The 24,510-nt window shown below is 38.4% G+C and overlaps 1 protein-coding gene across 1 annotated transcript; it reads right to left on the reverse strand.

The window, feature by feature from the left end:
* Positions 1-4,941: 4,941 nt before the first annotated feature.
* On the reverse strand, positions 4,942-5,391 carry LOC103241684 (large ribosomal subunit protein eL32-like). Its single transcript, XM_037997645.2, has one exon. The coding sequence runs from the start codon at positions 5,347-5,349 to the stop codon at positions 4,942-4,944; it is 408 nt and encodes a 135-aa protein (XP_037853573.1). The 5' UTR covers positions 5,350-5,391.
* Positions 5,392-24,510: the final 19,119 nt, after the last annotated feature.

The raw sequence follows: 24,510 nt of genomic DNA on the forward strand, positions 1-24,510 counted from the left end.
TTCCTGCATTTCTGCTACCACCAAGCACCCAGAGGATGACAAAAGAGAGAAGGTCCCAGAGAATATAAGCCTCTTTACCTGAGACAGGTTGCAGTTGTTACCTATTCCCTTTACAGACTACTTCAGCAGTATTGACCCAGGAATGGAAAAGAGCACAGATAGGGACTGAAGACAGAGATCTCTCCAGTCTTCTGGCTAATCTTGGTATAGCCACCTTTAACATCCTCTAGCCAGACTTACAGAAAATGTGAAGCATGGGGTTTGACTCCATTAATATTGGAGCTCTTGTTAGTTCCAGAAGTATCTGGGGCAGTTATAATTGTAGTGCCTCAGAAACTGTGACCTCTGGGAACTTCTTAATCCCTTTTCCCTTGGGACCAAAAGGTCCTCCTGGGATAAACAGGCAGTTAGATGGGAGAAGAAAATGATTTTCTTTCTTCCCATGACGAACCCCTGGTAATCCAGTGCTATATTGACTGCATGTCCTGTAGGCAGTAAGTACATCTCCTGGGTACAGGGATCTGATGTCCACATCCGTCTGTGTTCATATTCATTTGCCTATGCACACTGAACACCTTCTGTGGATCCAATAAGTGAATAGAAATTTTAGTGGGCTTCCTGCTTGTTTTGTTTGATAGGCATTGCCCAAACCATGCTATTGAATGGATTGGTGTTAATCTATCATGGCTTTTATCAAGGTTTTATGATAAAAATGCAAGAGAAAACTGAACAAAATCTTACTGAGAAAATGCAATGTGATATTCAGAGAGAAAAGATCTATAATAATTTTTGTTGTGGTGAGAGGTTTAAAAATGGAATTTATAAATAATCCGATGTTAGTTAGGAACCATGTTTTTCCTTTAGGCTTTATTCTCATTTTGAACCTTATATGAATTATTCACACTTATCAACTAATGGAAACAAGCATCATAAGTTTCTTCAAGGCCGTTCTTTTGTTTTATTTTTTTTTCCTGTATTTTCCAACATTCTTCCTATTTCTCTTCCCTTTAGAAAAGTGAAAACTCCAGTGGATTTAAAATATATCTTTCTAATTAATTTTTGGTATGCTTACACAGGGCTATATTTATTTATGGAAAAATTATTTTAAAACTGAATTTATACAAATGTCACTGGGTTATAAATCTAATGTTATTCTTTTTTATCAATGCTGTATCTTAAAATTTATACATGTTGCTATGTATAAGTTAACTTTATTATTTTTGACTGCTGTTCACTACTGAGGAAAGATCATTTGAGAATTTTACCCAATGCCTGTGAATTATGATGCTTTCCTTTCTGGACAGTGGAAACAGATATTATTTCAGGCCCTGTGAGATGATTGGATACTGTTCTCACTAATTCTTTTAGGTGCCCTCCTCCCTTCCTCCACCTTGGGTAGTGTCCTCATCTGCATATATTCTTTCATTACTTGAGGAAGATCGTCTGTAGATTTTCAGGCTTCTCTCTGTGTGCAGCTTTCTTTTCTCCAGTATTCTTTCTTGAGAGCTTTAGCAGCTTTTGTCTTTGTGTACTCCAATTACATCTCCTCAACTTAGGGACCGCACTGAGTTCCATTTGGTCTCTTTCTTCCCTGCACTGCAGCCTGAAAACTCTTTCAAGACAGAAAACTGGGGCAGTTGTAGGGCCTGCCTCATTTGTTTCACATATTTCAGGGATTACTGTCCTTACTTTCCTGATATCTAGTGTCTTGAAACTCGTTGTTTACTATATTTTATTCCACTTTTGGTTTGTTTTGTCTTAGGTCAGTTAAGAAAGCAAATTCAGTCCCTTTCATCACATCTTGGCTAGAAGCTGAATAATATGATAATTTTTAGAGTAATTTGATTCACCTCTCATCAGTATTTGTTGTAGCTGATCTCAAAAGATGCCCACCCCCAATGCAGCATGCTCGTGAAGAATCAACACTTTGTATGATCCCCTTATTTTCAATCTGAGATGAGTGTTAGATTCACTTTTGATTGAAAGAATGTGTTGGAAGTGAAACTGCTTGAATTCTGAGACAAGATATTAAGAGGCCTTGTAGCTGCTACCAGGATCTCATAGTTAAGTTGTTTATGGGAATAACTGACTGCACTGAGACAGTTTTGCTATGATGAAGCCCACATTAGCTATATGGAAAAAACTCATAAACAGAGGCCTATGCTCAGTCATGCTCTGATGTTTGAACCATCTCAACACAGGGGACAGGCATGTGAGTAAAAAAGTCATATTGGACATCCCAGCTGCAATACATGTCACACGAGGAAGAACCAAGAAATTCAGCTAACAGCTACATGGTACAGCCTAGCTGTCATGTTACTCAATCCATCCCAGTTCATGACCCAGTCATTGTTGTGCGGAAAAGATTTCCCCACTGTTTCCTTTCTGAATTCGCAATGCACAAATTCATTAGCATAATAAATGCTTATTTAGATGACACTAATAGATAACCAGAATAGAAATCAACAGTCAATCCCTCTTAGACCTGGGAAAGTAGGGCCCTGGCTCTGGTGTCTGACACCTTATGGGACCCAAGAGTTGGAGGATTTAGCTTATCAGAGAAGCAAGAAATTATTAAGACTGAATGGAAACATATGGAATGAAAATAGTTATGAAAGACTTGCATGAAGAAGTTACATGATTTCTATTGAATAGAATTTGACAATGTTGGAGTATACCTAAATTAAGCCAATTGGTTGTCTTGGATTTGATGGAATCGTTCTGAAATCGAACAGCCCTCATTCCTACTATATGATATGGGCATCTGACCCAGAGAAGACTGGGTCTCCTAGGCTGTGAAGGAAAGAGCAGGTGTGTAAGACTGTGAGCCAGGGGACCCAGAGAATCCCAAGAACACCTGAGCAGGGAAAGGAATAGGATATAGCCTTCTCACAGTGACCACTTCAAGTTAGATGCTGAAAGGGCCAAATGCCACTTAGTGGTGTGCAGTGAAGTATAAATCTGTCTTGTTCTCCAAATGAGCCTTTGGGACTAGGCCAAGACTGCCTCCCAAGAGAGGCAGGACCATGTACCTAAGTTCCAGTCATGTGAGATATCTCAGGGATACCTGGGGCCACGTAGATATCAGGTCTGGAATGGTGGGATCAGCAGCCCAGGTGATCTCAACCCAACCTCATCACCCTCATTTCATCCCCCTCCCACGCAATCTGGTCTAAGGCACTCAGAAATGTATTTCTGAAGCTCATTCCCACAACCTGCCTGCATGATTAAGACATGGTCTGACCCCGTCCCTGTTTGGTGTTGCTCTCAGTCTATACCTTGGACACATTCCTTAACCACAATGCATTCATAAAATTTGATCAGAGAGACCATACCTCATAAGTGTGTCCTGCGTCTAGAATGGAATAAGCTATCAATCAATGCGGCCAGTAATTATTCATCACCAGGAGAAAGAAATTCCTGGCCTTCACTCTGTTGGACTCCAGCCCCGTGTACCAAGACATCACCTGTGCACTGTGGCTGGTCTCTGTGCTGAAGGCACCTGAATCACAGGAACTAAAGGTAGGGAGAAAGAGAAGGAAAGATGGACTAAATCTGTGCGATTGAAGAAGAAACCTAAGACCGCTGAAGATGAGAACAGCGTTGTTAGACTCCTGGCAGACTCGAGAGCCCGAGAATAACAAACCGGTCACCAGGGCCCAGCGGCGTAGGCTCGGGGCTGTTCTCCTTCGCTGCAACTGAGGTCCAGGGCAGGACAGGGCGCTCGCTGGTTACCATGGACACGGCGAGCGGATGCACACCAATCAAAAGACAGCGTTCCTCGCTCCTTTAAATACGCCTCACCCAAAGCAACCTCCTCCATTCTGCTGGAACACAAACGCGCTTCTACGTTTCTATGGAGGAACTTGATTGGTCCTGTAAACCTTGTCCCGCTGGACAAAGACTTGCGAAGGAAAACGAAGTGCCACCAGGACTCCGTGGCCCTCCCTGCTTCTTCTCTTCAGGATGGTGAAGTCCAGATGAGTGAGACGCCACATACCGGCAGAGTCCCGGAAGGGTCACCCCAGTAAAAAGTGGGAAATCCGAGGAAAAGGAATGCAATGGAAGAAACTAAAGAGACTAGGATTAAGAGGATCAAAAGGCAAAAGAGAATAGGGAGACATGAAGGCGAAATAAGGAGAGAGCCCACTGCGAGCAACGCCTCCAATCCCCCCTGCAGCAGCAAAAGCAGAGGGAGAGCTGGCGGAGTCTTGAACCCCTAAATCCATAGTCCGTGTTGCTTTGAAGGAACCTCCAGGCCCATCTTGGAAGAATGTGTGCAGAGCAGCAGGCTGGTTTCAAAGCAAGACTCCACCCCGTTGAGCACACAGCCTTTCAGCAAACTGTTTCACCTATAGGACTCTCCCTTCTCCTCCAGGTGCTCTTTCAGGATGCAAACCTTTGCCATTCCAAATTTGGAATAAATTAGCAACACACTGCTATTTTCAGTTTTCTGTACAAACTTGAAAATTATGAATGCAGAAAAACTTAAGAAATGAATTAAGGAATGAAAATAATTACAATTTAATTGGTAAGGCTTTATTTGATAAAATTAAGATAATCTGCCGTTGTTGTATGCAACATCATTGCAATATTTAGATATGATATGTAAAGTTCATTTATTTCCAAATTACAGTAATTGGTTTAAGATTTTAGTGACAATTCTAGTTACTACTTCTTTAGCGGAATGAAGTTTTCTAAATTTAAGTCAAGAAAAAAATTCTACCTTAAGACTAAATGATTCAAGAAGAGCTTATCTAATTTGGCATTAATGTCAACAGAATATTTAGCATGTAAAAATCTGGATTTCAGTAACAATGACTTTGTGGAAATAAAAGTAGTAAAACTACATTTTTCTGAATAAACATAATTAATGATTTTATATGTCTTTTTTGGGCAGTTTTTATATTTATTTAAACAGAAAACGTGCACACGAGCTGTCTACTCATTTTCTTCACTGCGCAGCCTGGCATTGGGATTGGTGACTCTGATGGCCAGTTGGGCAGCTCTTTCCACGAAGGCTTTGTGGTTCTTGGAGGAAACATTGTGAGCAATCTTGGCACAGTAAGAGTTATTGCACATCAGCAGCACTTCCAGCTCCTTGACGTTGTGGACCAGGAACTCCCGGAAGCCAATGGGCAGCATGTGCTTTGCTTTTTTGTTGCTCCCATAACCAGTGTTGGGCATCAAGATCTGGCCCTTGAGTCTTCTACCAACCCTGTTGTCAACACCTCTGGGTTTCCGCCAGTTACGCTTAATTCTGACATATTGGTCTGACTGGTGCTGGATGAACTTCTTGGTTCTCTTTTTGACGATCTTGGGCTTCACAAGGGGTCTGAGGGCGGCCATGATGCCGAGGAGGAGATGGCTGCCACCTCCGTAGGCAGCGCCGAGGAAATTATATCTCATTTTATGTGTTGGATCCACTGTTTATGAATAGAACCTCCTGACATACGTAATCTTACATATAAAATAAATATTCTGTTTTGTAATTCAAATTTTAGCCTTACCACTGGAGTATTTTACATTAATGAGTTTATCCTAACATGGTACATTGCAACACGGCTTATTGCAGTGAAATTCACAAGTTTTCTATTTTGAATCCAAGAACAAATGAAAATGTCTTTTCAGACATTTGTTTTATTGTGGACTGTTATGGAAGATACCGGTGAGCATGCTATTGTATGAATCTTTAGAGAGACTGTGATCAACATTCAAAGACTTTGGGAATGCAGTGATTATGGACTAAAGAGTATATGTGGTCAAGTGAAAAGTAAATTTAGCATGTCCAGAAAATGAATTATTGTTCACATTTTCCTGCATATTCTGATCAAGAATTGCATTTGTGGTCACCATCAACTGAGAAGGGTAAGAACCTTGGAGGGTGAACAGAAGCCAGCATCTGTGGGCAACAGAATGGATATAATGCGCTGTCATGAGTAATGCTGAAGTTAGTATTAAATAAATGCTACTAAGGAATTGTGGAGGCAAGATCTGTATAATTTCCTCAAAACATGTTCCAAAGGGTCATAGTATTGTGAGTAATAGCAGCATTGCTTCAATTTTCTTGAGGTGGAAAATATAGAATTAACTAGGAATGGCACATTTGACAATATAAGAGAATGAACAAATGCTACCTGTATTGAACTGGAAGAAATGGCACCTTGAGACTGCAAAGAATCTTTATGTAAACTGATTGGACAATATATACATATATAAGGACTTTTCTCTAACTGTTATTCTAACTTTTTAATGATAAACCTATATACATTTTATAATAGGCTTATAAATATTAAAATGCATTTTAAATGTTATTTATATTGACAAGGATTTTTCAAACTCCATAAGTGGCCTTTAATGCAGTTGAACATGCCCTCCTAATACATAATAGTGCATTTTGAAGTGATTTGTTCTGTGACTCTTTTGTTTCTGCCTCTCTTCCCCTGACCACTACTTCTTTTGTTTTCTCTCCATGCTACTCTCCCTACACCAGAAGTTAAGGATAATGTAGGGGCTCTTCAGGGGTTTTTGGTAGGTTTCCTTCTCTTCTTACTCTGTTCTTTTCCTGGGTCATCCCTTCTACTTCCATTGCTTCACTTATAATCCGTAATCAATTCCCATATTCATATCTTATTTGAGGGCCAAATCCGTAAGTCCAAAAATCAATAACCAGGATAAAATTAACCTACACCATTTTGTTATAAGACCAACAGGTTTGTATGTCCACTGTTCAGTAACAGAACCATTACACTTAGATAGCAGGAATGCAGCAGAGATAGGATTTATTGATCGTAGAGTGTCAAGCAAGGATATGGGAGAAGACTCTGAAATCCATCTCCCTGAGGGGTTCTGGGGAAGAGTTTTTAAGGGGATGGAGGGTGACGGGATGGAAAATCAGAGTTGTTTACTGTTCAGGGCAAGGAGAATGAAGTCATCTGGATTAGGAAACTGCAGACAACAAACAACTATGAGGCAGCAGGTCAGAGAGCAATCTGACTTAATAATCAATGCTGAAAGTGCTGCAAGCTTGGTTTATTTTTATTTATCTATCTCCCGTCTTCCCTGATTAATTTTATACAGTTTATAGAAGTGATTCTCATTTCTTTTATCAAAGTTTCAACTTTACCACATTATATACTCATTTTTTTTTTTCACGCTTTAATGCCTTTAGTTTTCCGTCCCCCTTAATGTTTATAGATGTTATCTTCAGGAGTATCAGGTCTGTCTGGATGTTACTTAACCATGCCAGAAATGGAAAACTGTCTGATACTAGTACAAGCACTCGAGGTTTCTTATGATTTAGTTTGCTTTGTATACTTTTTTTTCCCATTCTTATAGTTTTTATTCTGTGTTATATTTATATATATTCTGTGTTATATTTAAAGTGAATTTCTTCTGAACAGCATATAGGACAGACTTGCTTTTTTTTGAAAAAAAAATTCATCTATTTCTTCCATTCATTTAGACTGAGGTTTCTCAGCCAGAGCACTGTAAACATTTGGACTAGACACTTCTTTGTTGCTGCAGCTGGGAGTAGAGTGCTATTCTGTACATTGTAGGATTCATTTTTTTAATTATTATACCTTAAGTTCTAGGGTACATGTGCACAACGTGCAGGTTTGTTACATAGGTATACATATGCCATGTTGGTTTGCTGCACCCATCAACTCATCATTTACGTTAGGTATTTCTCCTAATGCTATCCCTCCCCTAGCCCCCCACCCTCCAACTGGCACCAGTGTGTGATGTTCCCCACCCTTTGTCCAAGTGTTCTCATTGTTCAGTTCCCACTTATGAGTGAGAACATGCGGTGTTTGGGTTTCTATCCTTGTGATAGTTTACTGAGAATGTTGGTTTCCAGCTTCATCCATGTCCCTACAAAGGACATGAACTCATCCTTTTTATGGCTTCATAGTATTCCATGGTGTGTATGTGTCTCATTTTCTAGTACAGTCTATCACTGATGGACATATGGGTTGGTTCCAAGTCTTTGCTATTGTGAATAGTGCTGCAATAAACATATGTGTGTATGTGTCTTTATAGTGGTATGATTTCTAATCCTTGAGTATATACTCAGTAATGGGATTGCTGGGTGAAAGGGTATTTCTAGTTCTAGATCCTTGAGGAATCTCCACACTGTCTTCCACAATGCTTGAACTAATTTACACTCCCACCAACAGTGTAAAAGCATTCCTATTTCTCCACATCCTCTCCAGCATCTGTTGTTTCTTGACTTTTTGATGATCACCACAGTAACTGGTGTGAGATGGTATCTCATTGTGGTTTTGATTTGCATTTCTCTGATGATCAGTGATGATGAGCATTTTTTCATGTGTCTGCTGGCTGCATACATGTCATCTTTTGAGAAGTGTCTGTTCATATTCTTTGCCCACTTTTTGGTGGCACTGTTTGTTTTTTTTCTTGTAAATTTGTTTAAGTTCTTCGTAGATTCTTGATATTAGCCCTTTGTCAGATGCAAAAGTTTTCTCCCATTCTGTAGATTGCCTGTTCACTCTGATGCTAGTTTATTTTGCTGTGCAGAAGCTCTTTAGTTTAATTAGATCCCATTTGTCAATTTTTACTTTTGTTGTCATTGCTTTTGGTGTTTTAGTCATGAAGTCTTTGCTCATGCCTATGTGCTGAGTGGTGTTGCCTAGGTTTTCTTCCAGGGTTTTTATGGTTTTAGGTCTTACGTTTAAGTCTTTAATTCACCTTGAGTTAATTTTTGCATAAGGCGTAGAGAGGAGTTCAGTTTCCGTTTTCTGGTTATGGCTAGCCAGTTTTCCCAATACCATTTATTCAATATGGCATCCTTTCCCCATTGCTTGTTTTTGTCAGGTTTGTCAAATGTCAGATGGTTGTAGATGTGTAGTGTTATTTCTGAGGCCTCTGTACTGTTCTATTGGTCTATATATCTGTTTTGGTACCAGTACCATGCTGTTTTAATTACTGTAGCCTTGTAGTATAGTTTAAAGTCAGTTAGCATGATTCCTCCAGCTTCGCTCTTTTTGCTTAGAACTCTCTTGTCTATACAGGCTCTTTTCTTGGCTCCATATGAAATTTAAAGTAGATTTTTCTAATTCTGTGAAGAAAGTCAATGGTAGCTTGATGGGGATAGCATTGAATCTCTAAATTACTTAGGGCAGTATGGCCATTTTCACAATGTTGATTTTTCCTATCCATGAGTATGGAATATTTTTCCATTTGTTTGTGTCCTCTCATTTCCTTGAGCAGTGGTTTGTAGTTGTCCTTGAAGAGGTCCTTCACATCCCTTATAAGTTGTGTTCCTAGGCATTTTATTCTCTTTGTTGCAATTGTGATTGAAACTTCACTCATGATTTGGCTCTCTGTCTATTCTTGGTATATAGGAATGCTTGTGATTTTTGCACATTAATTTTGTATCCTGAGATTTGCTGAAGTTGCTTATCAGCTTAAGGAGATTTTGGGCTGAGATGATGGGGTTTTGTGAATATACAATCATGTCACCTGCAAACAGAGAAAATTTGACTTCCTCTCTTCGTATATGAATTCCCTTTATTTCTTTCTCTTGCCTGATTGCCCTGGCCAGAACTTCCAATACTATGTTGAATAAAAGTGGTGAGAGAGAGCATCCTTATCTTTTGAAAGTTTTCAAAGGAAATGCTTCCAGATTTTGCCCATTCAGTATGATATTGGCTGTGGGTTTGTCAGAAATAGTTCTTATTATTTTGAGATGCATTCCATCAACACCTAGTTTATTGACTGTTTTTAGCATGAAGGGTTGTTGAATTTTATTGAAGGCCTTTTCTGCATTATTGACATACTCATGTGGTTTTTGTCATTGGTTCTGTTTATGTGATGGATTGTGTTTATTAATTTGCGTATGTTGAACCAGCTTTGCATCCCAGAAATGAAGCTGAATTGATCGTGGTGGAGAAGGTTTTTGATTGTTGCTGGATTCAGTTTGCCAGTATTTTTATTTTATTTTATTTTATTTTTCATTATTATACTTTAAGATCTAGGGTACATGTGCACAACGTGCGGATTTGTTACATATGTATACATGTGCCATGTTCGTGTGCTGCACCCATTAACTCGTCATTTACATCAGGTATATCTCCTAATGCTATCCCTATCCCCTGTCCCCTCCCCACAATAGGCCCCAGTGTGTGATGTTTCCCTTCCTGTGTCCAGGTGATCTCATTGTTCAATTCCCACCTATGAGTGAGAACATACAGTGTTTGGTTTTCTGTTCTTGTGATAGTTTGCTGAGATTGATGGTTTCCAGCTACATCCATGTCCCTACAAAGTACACAAATTCATCCTTTTTTCTGGCTGCATAGCATTCCATGGTGTATATGTGCCACATTTTCTTAATCCAGTCTGTCACTGATGGACATTTGGGTTGATTCCAAGTCTTTGCTATTGTGAATAGTGCCGCAATAAACATATGTGTGCATGTGTCTTTATAGCAGAATGATTTATAATCCTTTGGGTATATACCCAGTAATGGGATGGCTGGGTCAAATGGTATTTCTAGTTCTAGATCCTTGAGGAATCGCCAAACTGTCTTCCAAAATGGTTGAAGTAGTTTACAGTCCCACCAACAGTGTAAAAGTGTTCCTATTTCTCCACATCCTCTCCAGCACCTGTTGTTTCCTGATTTTTTAATGATTGCCATTCTAACTGGTGTGAGATGGTATCTCATTGTGGTTTTGATTTGCATTTCTCTGATGACGAGGGATGATGAGCATTTTTTCATGTGTCTGTTGGCTGTATGAATGTCTTCTTTTGAGAAGTGTGTCTTCATATTCTTTGCCCACTTTTGGATGGGGTTGTTTGTTTTTTACTTGTAAATTTGATTGAGTTTTTTGTAGGTTCCGGATATTAGCCCTTTGTCAGATGAGTGGATTGCAAAAATTTTCTCCCAATCTGACGGTAGTTTCTTTTGCTGTGCAGAAGCTCTTTAGTTTAATTAGATCCCATTTGTCAATTTTGGCTTTTGTTGCCATTGCTTTTGGTGTTTTAGACATGAAGTCCTTGCCCATGCCTAGGTCCTGAATGGTATTACCTAGGTTTTCTTCTAGGGTTTTTATGGTATTAGGTCTAACATTTAATCCATCTTCAATTAATTTTCATATAAGGAGTAAGGAAAGGATCCAGTTTCAGCTTTCTACTTATGGCTAGCCAATTTTCCCAGCACCATTTATTAAATAGGAAATCCTTTCCCCTTTTCTTGCTCTTGTCAGGTTTGTCAAAGATCAGATGACTGTAGATGTGTGGTATTATTTCTGAGGACTCTGCTCTGTTCCATTGGTCTATATCTCTGTTTTGGTACCAGTACCAAGCTGTTTTGGTTACTGTAGCCTTGTAGTATAGTTTGAAGTCAGGTAGCATGATGCCTCCAGCTTTGTTCTTTTGGCTTAGGGCTGTCTTGGCGATGCAGGCTCTTTTTTGGTTCCATATGAACTTCAAAGTAGTTTTTTTCCAATTCTGTGAAGAAACTCATTGGTAGCTTAATGGGGATGGCATTGAATCTATAAATTACCTTGGGCAGTATGGCCATTTTCATAATATTGATTCTTCCTATCCATGAGCATGGTATGTTCTTCCATTTGTTTGTATCCTCTTTTATTTCACTGAGTAGTGGTTTGTAGTTCTCCTTGAAGAGGTCCTTTAAATCCCTTGTAAGTTGGATTCCTAGGTATTTTATTCTCTTTGAAGCTATTGTGAATGGGTGTTCATTCATGATTTGGCTCTCTGTTTGTCTGTTACTGGTATATAAGTATGCTTGTGATTTTTGCACATTAATTTTGTATCCTGAGACTTTGCTGAAGTTGCTTATCAGCTTAAGGACATTTGGGGCTGAGACGATGGGGTTTCCTAAATATACAACCTTGTCATCTGCAAACAGGGACAATTTGACTTCTTCTTTTCCTAACTGAATACCCTTGATTTCTTTCTCTTGCCTGATTGCCCTAGCCAGAACTTCCAACACTATGTTGAATAGGAGTGGTGAGAGAGGGCATCCCTGTCTTGTGCCAGTTTTCAAAGGGAAAGCTTTCCGTTTTTGCCCATTCAGTACAATATTGGCTGTGGATTTGTCATAAATAGCTGTTATTATTTTGAGATACGTTCCATCAACACCAAATTTATTGAGCGTTTTTAGCATGAAAGGCTGTTGAATTTTGACGAAAACCGTTTCTGCATCTATTGAGATAATTATGTGGTTTTTGTCTTTGGTTCTGTTTATATGCTGGATTACGTTTATTGATTTGCATATGTTGAACCAGTCTTGCATCCCAGGGATGAAACCCATTTGATCATGGTGGGTAAGCTTTTCGATGTGCTGCTGGGTTTGGTTTGCCAGTATTTTATTGAGGATTTTTGCATCGATGTTCATCAGGGATATTGGTCTAAAATTCTCTTTTTTTGTTGTGTCTCTGCCAGGCTTTGGTATCAGGATGATGTTGGCCTCATAAAATGAGTTAGGGAGGATTCCCTCTTTTTCTATTGATTGGAATAGTTTCAGAAGGAATAGTGCCAGCTCCTCCTTGCACCTCTGCTAGAATTCGGCTGTGAATCCATCTGGTCCTGTACTTTTATTGGTTGGTAGACTATTAATTATTGCCTCAATTTCAGAGCCTGCTATTGGTCTATTCAGGGATTCTACTTCTTCCTCGTTTAGTCTTGGGAGAGTGTTAGTGCCCAGGAAATTATCCATTTGTTCTATATTTTCTAGTTTATTTGCGTAGAGGTGTTTATAGTATTCTCTGATGGTAGTTTGTATTTCTGTGGGGTCGGTGTTGATATCCCCTTTATTGTTTTTTATTGCATCTATTTGATTCTTCTCCCTTTTCTTACTTTTTAGTCTTGCTAGTGAGCTATCAATTTTGTTGATCTTTTCAAAAAACCAACTCCTGGATTCATTGATTTTTTAGAGGGTTTTTTGTGTCTCTATCTCCTTCAGTTCTGCTCTGATCTTAGTTATTTCTTGCCTTCTACTAGCTTTTGAATGTGTTTGCTCTTGCTTCTTTAGTTCTTTTAATTGTGATGCTAGGGTGTCAATTTTAGATATTTCCTGATTTCTCTTGTGGGGATTTAGTGCTATAAATTTCCCTCTACACACTGCTTTAAATGTGTCCCAGAGATTCTGGTATGTTGTGTCTTTGTTCTCATTGGTTTCAGAGAACATCTTTATTTCTGCCTTCATTTTATTATGTACCCAGTAGTCATTCAGGAGCAGGTGTTCAGTTTCCATGCAGTTGAGCGATTTTGATTAAGTTTCTTAGTCCTGAATTCTAGTTTGCTTGCACTGTGGTCTGAGAGATAGTTTGCTATAATTTCTGTTCTTTTACATTTGCTGAGGAGTGCTTTACTTCCATCTATGTGGTCAATTTTGGAATAATCTGATGATTTGGGGTGGAGAGTTCTGTAGATGTCTATTAGGTCCACTTGGTGCAGAGTTGAGTTCAATTCCTGGATATCCTTGTTAACTTTCTGTCTCGTTGATCTCTCTAACGTTGACAGTGGGGTGTTGAAGTCTCCCATTATTATTGTATGGGAATCTAAGTCTCTTTGTAAGTCTCTAAGGACTTGCTTTATGAATCTGTGGTGTGTAATGGTAAGCACTCTGGACTCTGAAAGTTTCTTTCTTTGAAATAACTGACCACAACTGTACTGAAGGGAGGTTCAATGCTTACTTTTTTGTAATTCCTATTAGTGGGGACAGATAATATTTGCAAAGTACCATATATCAGGCACTATGATTAGTATTATTCATGTTATATCATTTAATAAATGCAATTAACATGAGATAGATGCTAAGTTTATGACTGTTTTCCAGGGGAAGAAATAGGTGCACAAAGACATAACAACAGCTTGACAAATGCTTCACATACAGCAAGTAGTGAAACAAAACTTGAACCCAGGAAGTATAATTCCAGTGTCAAGGTATTAACTACCACTTCACCCTCATTTATGAAAGTATGAAACAATGTAGTTCGTCTTTGTTAAATAAGAGAAGCTCAATATTTATTACATGAAATATCCATCACACCTCTTTAATTGCTATTTCAATCAGAATTCTTACTTTCAAGCAACAAAACATAATTTTAGATGTTTTAAGCAAAGGAAAAATTTTGAAAAGATGACAGATACCTCAGGGAATCACTAGGAAAGCAGAAAATAAGAAAAGAAAAGAAAAGAAAAGAAAAGAAAAGAAAAATACAAACCAGGTAATACCCAGGACCTCTGTAAAATTAATCCAGAGAACTAATTCTGTGCTCAAGTGTTGTTGCAACCACTGCTGAACTTCAGATGACATGGTTTACACAAATAGCTCTTTTGTGTTTATTTCAGATGGTTTTCAGTGGTCAAATAACTATATATGATATAATAGTGACTGTTGTGGAAAATCATTTTGTTTTAAAATTTTATTATTATTATTATTATTATTATTATTATTATTATTATTATACTTTAAGTTCTAGGGTACATGTGCATAACGTGTAGGTTTGTTACATATGTATACTTGTGCCATGTTGGTGTGCTGCAATCCCTCTCCCCTCCCCCCTCCCCATGATAGGCCCCGGTGTGTGATGTTCCCCTTCCCGAGTCCAAGTGATCTCATTGTTCAGTTCCCACCTATGAGTGAGAACATGCAGTGTTTGGTTTTCTGTTCTTGTGATAGTTTGCTTAGAATGGTGGTTTCCAGCTGCATCCATGTCCCTACAAAGGACACAAACTCATCCTTTTTTATGGCTGCATAGTATTCCATGGTGTATATGTGCCACATTTTCTTAATCCAGTCTGTCACTGATGGACATTTGGGTTGATTCCAAGTCTTTAGTAGTTAATAGTTAATACATATGATTCAGTTATAACTTTAGTAATTTTTGAGGATTTATGTCTTCAGAAACTTCTCTAAAGTTCAATTTACAGTTAAAAGCATCATAAAAGCCATGCTAAGTGAATATTTTATAGTGTATTTTAATATAGTAGACATTATATTAGCAATATGTTTCAATAGAATAATTAATGAAAATAATTTTTATCTCCTTTGACTACACCTTCACAGACACACCCAGGAACAACACTTTGCATCCTTCGATCAAATCAAGTTGATATGTTTGCCTGTGTGCCCACCCAAATCCCATCTTGAATTGTACTCCTGTAATTTCCACATGTTGTGGGAGAGACCTGGTGGGAGATAATTTGAATCATGGGGGTGGTTTTCCCTATACTGTTCTCATGGTAGTGAATAAGTCTCACGAGATCTGATGGTTTTATCAGGGGTTTCTGCTTTTGTATCTTACTCATTTTCTCTTGCCACTGCCATGTAAGAAGTGCCTTTCACCTCCCGCCATGATTCTGAGGCCTCCCCAGCCATGTAGAACCATAAGTCCCATTAAACCTCTTTTTCTCCCAGTCTCAGTATGTCTTTATCAGCAGCATTAAAATTGACTAATGCAGTAAATTGGTACCAGTAGAGTGGGGTGTTCCTTAAGAGATACCCAAAAATGTGAAAGTGACTTTGGAACTGGGTAACAGTCAGAGTTTGGAACAGTTTGGAAGGCTTAGAAGATAGGAAAATGTGGGAAAGTTTGGAACTTCCTAGAGACTTGTTGAATGGCTTTAACCAAAAGCCTGAAAGCAATAGGGACTACAAGGTCCAGGCTGAAGTGCTCTTGGATGGGGATGAGGAACTTGATGGGAACTGAAGCATAGGTGACTCTTATTATATTTTAGCAAAGAGACTGGCGGCATTTTGCCCTTGCCATAGATATCTGTGAAATATGAATCTGAGAGAGATGATTTAGAGTATCTGGTGGAAGAAATTCCTTTATTATTATTACTATTATTATTATTATTATTATTATTATACTTTAAGTTCTGGGATACATAAGCAGAATGTGCAGGTTTGTTACCTAGGTATTCATGTGCCACAGTGCAACCATCAACCCCTCATCTGCATTAGGTATTTCTCCTGATGCTTACCCTCCCCTTGACCGCCACCTCCAACAGGCCCCAGTGTGTGATATTCCACTCCCTCTATCCCTTTTTTTCTCATTGTTCAATTCCCACTTATGAGTGGGAACATGTGATGTTTGGTTTCCTATTCCTGTATTAGATTCCTGAGAAAGATAGTTTCCAGTTTCATCCACATCCCTGCAAAGGACATGAACTCATTCTTTTTTCATGGCTGCATAGTATTCTATGGTGTATATGTGCCACATCTTCTTTATCCAGTCTGTCATTGATGGGGATTTGGTTGCTTCCAAGTCTTCGTTATTGTGACTAGTGCTGCAATAAACATACATGTACATATGTCTTTAGAGTAGCATGATTTACAATCTTTTGGATATGTACCCAGGATAGGGATTGCTGGGTCAAATGGTATTTCTAGTTCTAGTTTCTTGAGGAATCAGCACAGTGTCTTCCACAATGGTTGGACTAATTTACAATCCCACCAATACTGTAAAAGCGTTCCTATTTCTCCACATCCTCTCCAGCATCTGTTGTTTCCTGACTTTTTAATGATCACAATGCTACTGTCATGAGATGGTATGTCATTGTGGTTTTGATTTGCTTTTCTCTAATGACCAGTGATGATGAGTCTTTTTTTTTCATATATTTGTTGGCTGCATACATGTCTTCTTTTGAGAAACATCTGTTCATATCCTTCACCCACTTTTTGATGTTCTTTTTTTTCCCATAAATTTGTTTAAGTTCCTTGTAGTCTAGATATTAGCCCTTTGTCAGATGGATAGATTGCAAAAATTTTCTCTCATTCTATAAGTTGCCTGTTCACTCTGAAGATAGTTTCTTTTGCTTTTCAGAAGCTGTTTAGTTTAATTAGATCCCAGTTGTCAATTTCGGCTTTTGTTGCCATTGCTTTTGGTGTTTTAGCCATGAAGTCCTTGCACATGCCTATGTCCTGAATGGTATTGCCTAGGTTTTCTTCTAGGGTTTTTATGATTTCAGGCTTTATAGTTAATTCTTTAAGCCATTTTGAGTTAATTTTTGTATAAGGTGTAAGGAAGCGGTCCAATTTCAGTTTTCTGCATATGGCTAGCTAGTTTTCCCAACACCATTTATTTGTCAAGTTTGCCAAAGATCAGATGGTTGTAGATGTGTGGCATTATTTGTCCTCTATTCTGTTTCATTGGCCTATGTATCTGTTTTAGTACCAGTACCGTGCTGTTTTGATTGCTGTAGCCTTGTAGTATAGTTTGAACTCAAGTAGTGTGATGCCTCCAGCTTTGTTCTTTTTGCTTACAATTGTCTTGGCTATATGGGCTTTTCTTTGGTTCCATATGAAATTTAAAGTAGGTTTTCTAATTCTGTGAAGAAAGTCAGTGGTAGCTCAATGGGAATAGCATTGAATCTATAAATTACTTCGGGCATTATGGCCATTTTCACGATATTGATTCTTCCTATCCATGAGCATGGAATATTTTTCCATTTGATTGTTTCCTTTCTTACTTCCTTGAGCAGTGGTTTGTAGTTGTCCTTGAAAAGGTCCTTTGCATCACTTGTAAGTTGTATTCCTAGGTATTTTATTCTCTTAGTAACAATTGTGAATGGGAGTTCACTGATTATTTGTCTCTCTGTTTGTCTATGATTGGTGCATAGGAATGCTTGTGATTTTTGCACATTGATTTTGTATCCTGAGACTTTGTTGAAGTTGTTTATCAGCTTAAGGAGATAATGGGGTTTTCTAAAAATACAATCATGTCATCTGCAAACAGACAATTTGACTTCCTCTTTTCCTATTTGAGTACCCTTTATTTCCTTTTCTTGTCTGATTGCCCTGGCCAGAACTTCCAATACTATGTTGAATAGGAATGGTGAGAGAGGGCATCCTTGTCTTGTGCTGGTTTTCAAAGGGAAGGCTTCCTGCTTTTGCCCATTCAGTATGATATTGGCTGTGGGTTTGTCATAAATAGCTCTTATCATTTTGGTATGTTCCATCAACACCTAGTTTATTCAGTGATTTTAGCATGAAGAGGTGTTGAATTTTATCAAAGGCCTTTTCTGCATCCATCAAAATAAACATGTGGTTTTTGTCATTGGTTCTGTTTATGTGACGGACTACATTTACTGATTTGCGTATGTTGAACAAGCCTTGTATCCCAGGGATTAAGCCAACTTATCGTGGTGGATAAGCTTTTTGATGTGCTGCTGGATTGATTTTCCCAGTATTCTATTGAGGATTTTTGCATCGATGTTCATCAGGGATATTGGTAGAATTTGGCTGTGAATCCGTCTGAAATTTTCTTTCCTTCTTTTTTTTTTTTTTTTTTTTTTTTCTCTCTGCCTGTTTTTGGCATCAGAATGATGCTGGTCTCATAAAATGAATTAGAGAGGAGTCCCTCTTTTTATTTTGTTTGGAATCATTTCAGACGGAATGGTACCAGCTCCTCTTTGTATCTCTGGTAGAAGTCCTTGAATCTGTCTGGTCCTGGGCTTTTTTTAGTTGGTAGGCTATTAATTACTGCCTCAATTTCAGAATTTGTTATTGGTCTATTTAGGGATTCCACTGCTTCCTGGTTTAGTCTTAGGAGGGTGTGTGTGTCCAGCAATTTATCCATTTTCTCTAGATTTTCTAGTTTATTGGCATAGAGGTGTTTATAGTATTCTCTGATGGTAGTTTGTATTTCTGTGGGATTGGTGGTGATATCTCCTTTATCATTTTTTATTGTGTCTATTTGATTATTCTCTCTTTTCTTCTTTATTAGTTTGGCTAGTGGTCTATCTATTTTGTTAATCTTTTTAAAAATCAGTTCCTGGATTTATTGATTTTTTGAAGGGGTTTTTGTGTCTCTATCTCATTCAGTTTTGCTCTGATCTTCATTTTTTCTTGTCTTCTGCTAGCTTTTGAATTTGTTTGCTCTTGCTTGTCTAGTTATTCTAACTGTGATGTTAGGTTTTTGATTTCAGATCTTTCCTACTTTCTCCTGTGGGCATTTAGTGCTATAAAGTACCCTCTACACACTGCTTTAAATGTGTCCCAGAAATCCTGGTACTTTGTGTCTTTGTTCTCATTGGTTTCAAAGAATATCTTTATTTCTGCCTTCATTTAATTATTTACCCAGTAGTCATTCAGGAGCAGGTTGTTCAGTTTCCATATAGTTGTGCAGTTTTGAGTGAGTTTCTTAATCCTGAGTTCTAATTTGATTGCACTGTGGTCTGAGAGACAGCTTGTTATGAATTCCGTTCTTTTGCACGTGACGAGGAGTGTTTTACTTTCAATTATGTGGTGAATTTTAGAATTAGTGCAATGTGGTGCTGAGAAGAATGCATATTCTGTTGATTTGAAGTGGAGAGTTCTGTAGATGTCTATTAGGTCTACTAGGTCCAGAGCTGAGTTCAAGTCCTGAATGTCCTTGTTACTTTTTGTCTCATTTATCTGCCTAATGTTAATAGTGGGATGTTAAAGTCTCCCACTATTTTTGTGTGAGAGTCTTAGTCTCTTTGCAGGTCTCTAAGAACTTACTTTATGAATATGGGTGCTCCTGTATTGGATGCATATATATTTAGGATATTGAGCTCTTCTTGTTGCATTGATCCCTTTACCATTATGTAAGCCCTTATTTGTCTTTTCTGATATTTGTCAGTTTAAAGTCTCTTTATCAGAGACTAGGATTGCAATCCTTGCTTTTTTTTCCTTTCCATTTGCTTGGTAAATCTTCTTCCATCCCTTTATTTTGAGTCTATTTGTGTCTTTGCACATGAGATGGGTCTCCTGAATAAAGTACACCAATGGGCCTTGACTCTTCATCCAATTTTCCAGTCTGTGTCTTTTCTTTAGGGTATTTAGTCCATTTACATTTAAGATTAATATTGTTTTGTGTGAATTTGATCCTGTCATCATGATGTTAGCTGGTTATTTTGCACATTATTTGCAGTTTCTTCATAGTGTTGATGGTCTTTACATTTTGGCATCTTTCTGCAGTGGCTGGTACCAGTTTTTCCTTTACAGATTTAGTGTTTCCTTCAGGAACTCTCATAAGGCAGACCTGGTGGTGACAAAATTTCTCAGCATTTACTTGTCTGTACAGGATTTTATTTCTCCTTTGCTTATAAAGTTTAGTTTAGCTAGATATGAAGTTCTGGGTTGAAAATTCTTTTCTTTAAGAATATCGAATATTGGCCCCAATCTCTTCTGGCTTGTAGGTTTTCTGAAGAGAAATTCTGTGGTAGTCTGATGGGCTTCCTTTTGTGGGTAACCTGGCCTTTCTCTCTGGCTACCCTTAACATTTTTTCCTTCATTTCAACCTTGGAGAACCTGATGATTATGTGTCTTGGAGTTGCTCTTCTCCAGGAGTATCTTTGTGGTGTTGCTTATATTTCCTGAATTTGAATGTTGACCTGTCTTCCTAGGCTTGGGAAGTTCTCCTGGATTATATCCTGAAGAGTGTTTTCCAACTTGGTTCCATACTCCCCATCATTTTCAGGTACGCCAATCAAATGTAGGTTTGATCTTTTCACATAGTCCCATATTTCTTAGAGGCTTTGTTTGTTACTTTTCATTTTTTTCTCTAATCTTCTCTTCACACTTCATTTCATTAAATTGATCTTCAGTATCTGATATCCTCTCTTCTTCTTGATTGATTCAACTATTGATACTTGTGTATGCTTCATGATGTTCTTGTGCTGTATTTTTCAGGTTCATCATGTCATTTATGTTCTTCTCTAATCTGATTATTCTAGTTAATAATTCCAGTAACCTTTTGTCAAGGTTTTTATCTTCCTTGAATTGTATTAGACTTTGCTCCTTTAGCTTGAAGGAGTTTGTTATTACCCATCTTCTGAAGCCTATTTCTGTCCATTCATCCAACTCGTTCTCCATCCAGTTTTGTTCCTTTTCTGGTGAGGAGTTGTGATCTTATGGATGAGAAGAAGTATTCTGGTTTTGGGAATTTTCAGTATTTTTGTGCTGGTTTTCTGGTGGAAGAAACTTCTAAGCAGCAAAGCATTCAAGAATTGACTTGGGTGCTGTTAAAGACATTTGGTTTTATAAGGGAAGTGGAACATAAAAGTTGGGAAAATTTGCAGCCTGACAATGTGACAGAAAAGAAAAAACCATTTCTTGAGGAGAAATTCAAACCCACTGCAGAAATTTGCATAAGTAACAAGGAGAGGGTTAAATGTTAACAACCAAGACAATGGGGAAAATGTCTCCAGGGCATGTCAGAAGTCTTCACTGCAGCCCTTCCCATCACAGGTCCAGAGGCCTAGGAGAAAATGATTTCTTGGACCTGGCTCGGGTTCCTTGTGCCATATGTAGTCTATGGAGTTGGTACCCTGTGTCCCACCCACTCCAGTCATGGCTGAAATGGGCCATAGAGCTCAGGCTATGGCTTCAGACGGTGCAAGCCCCAAGCCTTGGCAGCTTCCACGTGGTGTTGTGCTGTCAAGGGCACAGAAGTCTAAAACTGGAGTTTGAGAACCTCCACCTAGATTTCAGAAGATGTGTGGAAATGCCTGTATGCCCAGGCAGAAGTTTGTGGCAGGGGTGGGGTTCTCATGGAGAATCTCTGCTAGGGCAGTGCAGAAGGGAAATGTGGAATCAGAGCCCCCACACAGAGTCTCTACTGGGGCACTATCTAAAGGAGCTGTGAGAAGAGGGTCACCATCTTCCAGACCCCAGAATCCACAGCTTGCACTATTCTCTTGGAAAAGTCACAGATGCTCAACACCAGCCCATGAAAGCAACTGGGAGACAGGCTTTACCCTGCAGAGTCACAGGAGCAGAGCTGCCCAAGACTATTGGAACCCACCTCTTGCATTAATGTGACCTGGATGTGACACCTGGAGTCAAAGGAGATCATTTTGGAGCTTTAAAATTAGACTGCCTTGCTGGATTTCAGACTTGCATGGCCCCATAACCTCTTTGTTTTGGCTAGTTTCTCCCAGTTGAAATGGCTGTATTTACTCAATAACTGTACCCCCATTGTATCTAGGAAGTAACTAGCTTGCTTTTGATTTTGCAGGCTGATAGGTGGAAGAGACTTGCCTTGTCTCAGATGAGACTTTGAACTGTGGATTTTGCGGTTAATGCTGAAATGAATTAAGAGTTTGGGAGACCATTGGGAAGGCAGGATTGGTTTTGAAATGTGAGGACATGAGATTTGGAATGGCCAGGGATGGAATGATATGGTTTGACTGTGTCCCCACCCAAATCTCATCTTAAATTGTACTCCCATAATTCCCAGGTGTTGTGGGAGGGACCCGGTGGGAGATAATTTGAATCATGGGGGCAGTTTTCCCCATACTGTTCTTGTGGTAGTAAACAAGTCTCATGAGATCTGATGGTTTTATCAGGGATTTCTGCTTTTGCATTTTCCTCATTTTCTCTTGCTGCCACTCTGTAAGAAGTGCCTTTCACCTCCTGCCATAATTCTGAGGCCTCCCTGGTCATGTGGAACTATAAGTCCAATTAAACCTCTTTTTCTTCCCAGTCTCAGGTACATCTTTATCAGCAGCATGAGAATGGACTAATACATAAGTTGACACTCAATATTAACCATCACATTGCCCTAAGGAGAAATCCTCTGTTATCTGTTTACTCACTGGTCCCACAGTAGGATTGGCTCAGAATATTGCAATCTCCAGATGACAAGCATTGCCTCTCTACATCTGAGGCTGAATATTCACTTGTAGCCACTATCTGTTTCCCTATCCTATATCACAGTTTATTCAAGAGGACTTCTTCATCTACTACTTTTCTTAACCCTATCAAAAACTTTATCTTTAGCCTTATGACTGTAATAGCTGTTTCTTAACCCAGAACTCTCCATTACTTATTAAACACCTTAGTTTATTTGATCAAGTATTTTGTGGAGATGAGGTTAGATGTATAAGAGCAGTAAAATGTGCAATATCTAATTACAGTTCTTGAAGCCTGGGAAAATAAATGTATTACATTGAAGAATACAGACATACATATTTAAGGTAGTCCTGGCAAGGTTTGAATGGGAACCCAAGAATTTGCACATCTGAAATCTAAAGTAATCTGTGAGCTGGGTGAAGGACAGCCACCCTCTCTTGTTGAAGAGAAGTCACCAGGTTATTATGGGGTTTTATCCAACACTATTCAATGAATAACAGGTTCTGTCATGGAAGCGTCATTGGCCTTGTGCAGCAGATTGGACTCCAGTATTGAATTGACTTCTATAAAAGCAATAAATAAGGAACAAATCACTTAGCAGCCTTATGGGCCTCTGATTCTAACATTAGAGTCTTCTGCAAAGTATGACAAGGCCAATACGGCAGGTTTCATGCTGAGAATAAGCTCTAGAGAACACTCAAAATAACTGTCTTTTATAAGTAAGTACCAATGATAAATTTCGATTAGATCACAGAAAATTTGCAACTGGATTTGTATTAGAAAGAGCATGAAATAAAGGAAATAATGAATTACGAAAACAGATTCTAATCACCCAAATATCCATTTGTGGTCCTGAGGCTGACCTTGATAAAGAGTTATTGGTGTGAAATTTGCTCCACCTCCCAACCACATCAACATGAATTAATCTTATAAAATAAAAAGGGAACTTAGCTAGCTTAACAAGTATTAAATTAAGATTATCTTCATCAGCACACCAAATGAACATAGTTGGACCAATTTTGAAATGTCTTTCTTAAAAAGTTATCTATATGACCTCTACAAAATTAACCATGAGAGAGATGAGAGATAGGCACAATACATGTGCATGAGTTTCAATTAGAGACCCAAAGACAACTATATTTACTAAGATGCTATAAACAAAGAAAATCATTTTCTAAAATGAGCACAAAACCAACAATAATGAAACCAACAACGTCACTTATTTGAGATCAAACTGTCTTTGGCATGTTAATTCTATGTAACAGGCTCCATGGTGAATAGAAGCAAACATTTAGTAAATTATTGTTGACATCCTTTTTCCCCAAAACTGGTGGGAGACGAAATCTTATAGTAATCACAATAACAATATAAGAACCACCAAGTTCTTTTCTAATATAATCACATTTATTCCTCACAACAACTATACAAATTAGAAATATGAAACTCAGATAATGTATATAACTTGTCAAGTGGCAGACCTGGGAGTTGATTACAGTTCTGTCTAAGCTCTAGCTTTGGGCTCTTGGTCACGAGGATGGGGAATGGTTGGGAAAAACTTATCACAAGATTAACCATCCATTTTACCTCCCAGGAAATAACAAACTAAATTATAAAGTTAAGTATGGATTTTTGTACTTTTGATTACCTGTAGGACTAGTTACTTGTAGGGCTGAGGCAAGAGGATCAGTTAAGCTTGGGAGGTCAAGGCTACAGTAAGCCATGTTTATGCCACTGCATTCCAGCCTAGGTAACAAAGTTAGACCTTGTCCTAAAAAAAAAATAGAGAAATTAATTCTTTTGCAGCAACATAGCGCAGCTGTTGAACTACTGCATTACCTTAAGTGAATTAATGCAAGGACAGAAAACCAAATACCACATCTTCTTATAAGTGGGAGCTAAACACTAAGTAAAAA

Source organism: Chlorocebus sabaeus, chromosome 1 (assembly GCF_047675955.1).
Source record: "Chlorocebus sabaeus isolate Y175 chromosome 1, mChlSab1.0.hap1, whole genome shotgun sequence".
NCBI lineage: Eukaryota > Metazoa > Chordata > Mammalia > Primates > Cercopithecidae > Chlorocebus > Chlorocebus sabaeus.

Bases quoted from the DNA above. Each gene is read 5' to 3' on its own strand.
- LOC103241684 (XM_037997645.2), bottom strand. From the start codon at position 5,349: ATGGCCGCCCTCAGACCCCTTGTGAAGCCCAAGATCGTCAAAAAGAGA.